Source organism: Salvelinus sp. IW2-2015, unplaced genomic scaffold (assembly GCF_002910315.2).
Source record: "Salvelinus sp. IW2-2015 unplaced genomic scaffold, ASM291031v2 Un_scaffold1582, whole genome shotgun sequence".
In the NCBI taxonomy this organism is placed as follows: domain Eukaryota; kingdom Metazoa; phylum Chordata; class Actinopteri; order Salmoniformes; family Salmonidae; genus Salvelinus; species Salvelinus sp. IW2-2015.
This window is the reverse complement of record NW_019943007.1, coordinates 45,051-51,697: the sequence shown is the minus strand read 5'-3', so window position 1 is coordinate 51,697 and position 6,647 is coordinate 45,051. Positions and strand designations below refer to the sequence as shown.

The 6,647-nt window shown below is 40.0% G+C and overlaps 1 protein-coding gene across 1 annotated transcript in view; it reads right to left on the bottom strand.

The window, feature by feature from the left end:
* cfap65 (cilia and flagella associated protein 65) overlaps positions 1-6,647 on the bottom strand; it is an 82,222-nt gene that overhangs the window by 58,011 nt on the left and 17,564 nt on the right. The window contains 2 exon segments of the mRNA XM_070439342.1: positions 3,008-3,095; positions 3,098-3,140. Coding sequence (XP_070295443.1) covers positions 3,008-3,095; positions 3,098-3,140 — 131 coding nt within the window.

The following is a 6,647-nucleotide window of genomic DNA, read 5'->3' as shown; positions in this document are numbered from 1 at the left end:
CCAGTCGGGATGTATATATGCTATTAACTGATCAGTGTCCAGTCTAGATTATACATGTTATACCTGGGCAGTGTCCAGTCTGGATTATACATGTTATTACCTATTCAGCATCCAGTCTGGATAACATGTTATTACCAAGCTAGTGTCCAGTCTGGATTATACATGTGTTATTACCAGTTCAGTGTCCAGTCTGGATTATACATGTTATTACCTGGTCAGTGTCCAGTCTGGATTATATGTATTAACTGGCCAGTGTCCAGTCTGGATTATATATGTTATTAACTGACCAGTGTTCAATCTGGATTATACATGTTATACCTGGTCAGTGTCCAGTCTGGATTATACATGTTACTACCTGGTCAGTGTCCAGTCTAGATTATACATGTTATTACCTGGTCAGTGTCCAGTCTGGATTATATGTTATTAACTGGCCAGTGTCCAGTCTGGATTATATGTTATTAACTGCTAGTATCCAGTCTGGATTATATGTTATTAACTGACCAGTGTCCAGTCTGGATTATATGTTATTAACTGACCAGTGTCCAGTCTGGATATATGTTATTAACTGACCAGTGTCCAGTCTGGATTATATGTTATTAACTGACCAGTGTCCAGTCTGGTTAATGTTATTAACTGACCAGTGTCCAGTCTGGATTATATGTTATTAACTGACCAGTGTCCAGTCTGGATTGTATATGTTATAACTGACCAGTGTCCAGTCTGGATTATACATATTATTAACAAGCCAGTGTCCAGGCTGGATTATACATGTGTTATTACCAGGCCAGTGTCCGGCTTGGATTATACATGTTTTACCTGGCCAGTGTCCAGTCTGATATTACATGTTGATTACCAGTCAGTGTCCATGCATTATACATGTTATTACCTGGGCAGTGTCCAGTCTGGATTATACATGTTATTACCAGGCCAGTGTTTTGTCTGGTATATACATGTTATTACCTGGCCAGTGTCCAGTCTGGATTATACATGTGTATTACCAGTCAGTGTCCAGTCTGGATTATACATGTTATTACCTGGTCAGTGTCCAGTCTGGATTATATGTTATTAAACTGGCCAGTGTCCAGTCTGGATTAAATATGTTATTAACTGACCAGTGTTCAATCTGGATTATACATGTTATGACCTGGTCAGTGTCCAGTCTGGATTATACATGTTACTACCTGGTCAGTGTCCAGTCTAGATTATACATGTTATTATTTGGTCAGTGTCCAGTCTGGATTATATGTATTAACTGGCAGTGTCCAGTCTGGATTATTTATTAACTGGCTAGTGTCCAGTCTGGATTATATTTATTAACTGGCTAGTATCCAGTCTGGATTATATGTTATTAACTGACCAGTGTCCAGTCTGGATTATATGTTATAACTGACCAGTGTCCAGTCTGGATTATATGTTATTAACTGACCAGTGTCCAGTCTGGATATATGTTATTAACTGACCAGTGTCCAGTCTGGATTATATGTTATAACTGACCAGTGTCCAGTCTGATTATATGTTATTAACTGACCAGTGTCCAGTCTGGATTGTATATGTTATTAACTGACCAGTGTCCAGTCGGTTATACATATTATTAACAAGCCAGGTGCCAGTCTGGATTATACATGTGTTATTATCAGCCAGTGTCCAGTCTGGATTACATTGTTATTACCAGGCCAGTGTCCGGTCTGGATTATACATGTGATATTACCAGGCCAGTGTCCGGTCTGGATTATACATGGTATTTGACCTGGCCAGTGTCCAGTCTGGATTATATATGTTATTAACTGATTATTTATTCATTATTTACTTAAATAGTGATCCATTCTGACTACTAGATATGTAATTAAATAGTGATCCATTCTGACTACTAGTAGTAATTAAATTGTGATCCATTCTGACTACTAGATATTTAATTAAATAGTGATCCATTCTGACTACTAGATATTAATAATAGTGATCCATTCTGACTACTAGATATTTAATTAAATAGTGATCCATTCTGACTACTTGATATTTAATTAAATTGTGATCCATTCTGACTACTAGATATGTAATTAAATAGTGATCCATTCGGACTACTAGATATTAATTAAATTGTAATCCATTCTGACTACTAGATATGCAATTAAATAGTGATCCATTCTGACTACAATATTTAATTAAATAGTGATCCATTCTGACTACTAGATATTTAATTAAATTGTGATCCATTCTGACTACTAGATATTTAAATATATGTATCCTTCTGACTACTAGATATGTAATTAAATAGTGATCCATTCTGACTACTAGATATTTAATTAAATAGTGATCCATTCTGACTACTAGATATTTAATTAAATAGTGATCCTTCTGACTACTAGATATGTAATTAAATAGTGATCCATTCTGACTACTAGATATTTAATTAAATAGTGATCCATTCTGACTACACATATTTAATTAAATAGTGATCCATTCTGACTACTAGATATGTAATTAAATAGTGATCCATTCTGACTTACATAATGTAATTAAATAGTGATCCATCTTCTGACTACTAGATATGTAATTAAATAGTGATCCATTCTGACTACTAGATAGTAATTAAATAGTGATCCATTCTGACTACTAGATATTTAATTAAATAGTGATCCATTCTGACTACTAGATATTTAATTAAATACTGATCCATTCTGACTACTAGATATTTAATTAAAGTGATCCATTCTGACTACTAGATATTTAATTAAATAGTGATCCATCTACATCTGTTATCACACAGACCACGTGCTGACACAGACCAATCACGAGCCGGCAGGCTACAAGTAGGCTCTCTCAGGCCGGATGAAAATGACTACATAGACCATGATCCTTAGCAATATTTTGGTGCCATTCGCCCCATTCAGCAATTTTGCGCGCTTCAAATTCAGAATACTTCCGGCGTCATGCGCCATCGAGTTTTCCATAGGAATACGCGGATGACGTCAGCGCTATCCGTATCACTGGTTTTAAAGTCTACGGTTACCCTGTCAAGGGCGGAATGTAACTGGTTTTAAAGTCTACGGTTATTACCCTGTCAAGGGGGCGGAATGTAACAGGAAGAGAAAAGGAGGTCCAGGACTCAGAGTGATGATCTGAGGAAACAAGGTGGTGAAGAACTTTACGCAGGAGGCCTGGGGGAGAAAACAAACAAAACGTTACTACACATTCTGCTGTTTCATCAAACATCTAGGAAGATCTACAGCGGGAAGTATTCAGACTGCCTTGACTTATTCAGACTGCCTTGACCTTATTCAGACTGCCTTGACCTTATTCAGACTGCCTTGACCTTATTCAGACTGCCTTGACCTTATTCAGACTGCCTGACCTATTCAGACTGCCTCGGCTTATTCAGACTGCCTCGGCTTATTCAGACTGCCTCGGCTGATTCAGACTGGCCTTGACCTTATTCAGACTGCCTTGACTTATTCAGACTGCCTTGACCTTATTCAGACTGCCTTGCACCTATTCAGACGCCTTGACTTATTCAGACTGCCTGACTTATTCAGACTGCCTTGACCTTATTCAGACTGCCTGACCTTATCAGACTGCTTGACTTATTCAGACTGCCTTTGACTTTTTCAGACTGCCTTGACTTATTCAGACTGCCTTGACCTATTCAGGACTGCCTGACCTTATTCAGACTGCCTTGACCTTATTCAGACTGCCTTGACTTATTCAGACTGCCTTGACTTATTCAGACTGCCTTGACTTATTCCACGTTTTGTTAGGTTACAACCTTATTCTAAAATGTATTAAATCGTTTTTTTCCCCTCATCAATACCACATAATGACAAAGCAAAAACACGTTCTTGGAAACTACATTTACATAAGTATTCAGACCCTTTACTCAGTACTTTGTTGAAGCACCCATGGCAGCGATTACAGCCTCGAGTCTTCTTGGGTATGACGCTACAAGCTTGGCACACCTGTATTTGTGGAGTTTCTCCCATTCTTCTCTGCAGATCCTCTCAAGCTCTGTCAGGTTGGATGGGGAGCGTCACTGCACAGCTATTTTCAGGTCTCTCCAGAGATGTTCAATCGGGTTCAAGTCCGGGCTCTGGCTGGGCCACTCAAGGATATTCAGAGACTTGTCCCGAAGCCACTCCTGCGTTGTCTTGGTTGTGTGCTTAGGGTCGTTGTCCTGTTGGAAGGAGAACCTTCACCCCCGTCTGAGGTCCTGAGTGCTCTGGAGCAGGTTTTCAGGTTTCCCTCGATCCTGACTAGTCTCCCAGTCCCTGCCACTGAAAAACATCCCATAGCATGACGCTGCCACCACCATGCTTCACCGTAGGGATGGTGCCAGGTTTCCTCCAGACGTGACGCTTCGCATTCAGGCCAAATAGTTCAACAGACCAGAAAATCTTGTTTCTCATGGTCTGAGAGTCTTTAGGTGCCTTTTGGCAAACTCCAAGCGGGCTAGAATGTACCTTTTACTGAGGAGTGGCTTCCATCTGGCCACTCTACTATAAATACCTGATTGGTGGCGTGCTGCAGAGATGGTTGTCCTTCTGGAAGGTTCTCCCATCTCCACAGAGGAACTCTAGAGTTCTGTCAAAGTGACCATCGGGTTCTTGGTCACCTCCCTGACCAAGGCCCTTCTCCCCCGATTGCTCAGTTGTCTGGGTGGCCAGCTCTAGGAAGAGTGTTGGTGGTTGCAAACATCTTCAATTTAAGAATGATGGAGGACACTGTGTTCTTGGGGACCTTCAATGGTAGCCTTCCCCAGATCTGTGCCTCGACACAATCTTGTCTCTGAGCTCTACAGACAATTCCTTTGACCTCATGGCTTGGTTTTTGCTCTGACATGCACTGTCAACTGTGGGATCTTATATAGACAGGTGTGTGCCTTTCCAAATCATGTCCAATCAATTGAATTTACCACAGGTGGACTCCAATCAAGTTGTARAAACATCTCAAGGATGATCAATGGAAACAGGATGCACCTGAGCTCAATTTTGTTTCTCATAGCAAAGGGTCTGAATACTTATGTTAATAAGTTATTTAAAAAAATATATATATATATTTGGGGGTATTGTGTGTAATTGCTGAGGATTATCTTTTTTTAATCAATTTTAGAATAAGGCTGTAACGTAACAAAATGTGGAAAAAGTCAAGAGGTCTGAATACTTTCCAAAGGCACTGTATCAAGTATTTAGCCAGCAGCATACCACCCTGCATACCACTGCTGGCTTGCTTCTGAAGCTAAGCAGGGTTGGTCCTGGTCAGTCCCTGGATGGGAGACCAGATGCTGCTGGAAGTGATGTTGGAGGGCCAGTAGGAGGCACTCTTCCCTCTGGTCTAAAAAAAATATCCCCCAATGGTCTAAAGAAATATCCCAATGCCCCTGTGTAGGGGGACGTTAAACGGGTGTCCTGACCTCTCTGAGGTCATTAAAGATCCCATGGCACTTATCGTAAGAGTAGGGGTGTTAACCCCGGTGTCCTGGCTAAATTCCCAATCAGGCCCTCAAACCATCATGGTCACCTAATAATCCCCAGTTTACAATTGGCTCATTCATCCCCCCTCCTCTCCCCTGTAACTATTCCCCAGGTTGTTGCTGCAAATGAGAACGTGTTCTCAGTCAACTTACCTGGTAAAATAACGGATAAATAAATAAAAAATCAACAGTGCCCTCTGACAGTGACATATTTTTTGTTGTCTTGGCTCTGTAGTCCAGCACTTTTGATTTGAAATGATACCATGTCTATGAGGTTAAAGTGCAGACTGTCAGCTTTATTTCATCCATATCGGGTAAATGGTTTAGAAATTAGTTTAGTCCTTCCATTTTAGGGGACCAAAAGTATTGGGACAAATTCACTTAAATGTGTATTAAAGTTGTCAAAAGTTTAGTATTTGGTCCCATACAGTATTCATAGCACGCAAATGACTACATCAACCTTGTGACTCTACAAACTTGTTGGATGCATTTGCTTTTTGTTTTGGTTGTGTTTTAGATTATTTTGTGCCAAATGGAAATTAATGGTAAATAATGTATTGTGTCATTTTGGAGTCACTTTTATTGTAAACAATAAATATAATTTATTTCTTAACACTTCCACATTAATGTGGATGCTTCTATAATTACAGATAGTCCTGAATGAATTGTGAATAAGAAAGTTACAGACGCACAAATATCATTCCCCTAAGACCCCCATTACTTTTGGTCCCCTAAAATGGGGGGAACTATGAACAAAAAGTCCTGTAATTTCTAAACCATTCACCCGAAATGGATGAAAATACCCTCAAATTAAAGCGGACAGTCTGCACTTTAACCCCATAGTCATTCTATCATTTCAAATCCAAAGTGCTGGAGTACAGAACCAAACCCACAAAAAATGTGTCACCGAGGACACCGATAACTTCAACATGATATCATGGAACAACGTCATCCTGGCTCGTTTTTTTGGGAAAAAAGGTATTATGTCACAGTAGTTGACGTTTTTCTCAATACGTTACAGTCAATGGGAAATGTTTTCTGGAGACGTTTTCATGTTTAACTCGTTTCTCGTTTATGTTTCTCTCTCACTCTCTACCTCCTCTTTACCCCCCTCATTCTCTACCTCCTCTTTACCCCCCTCATTCTCCACCTCCTCTTTACCCCCCTCATTCTCTACCTCCTCTTT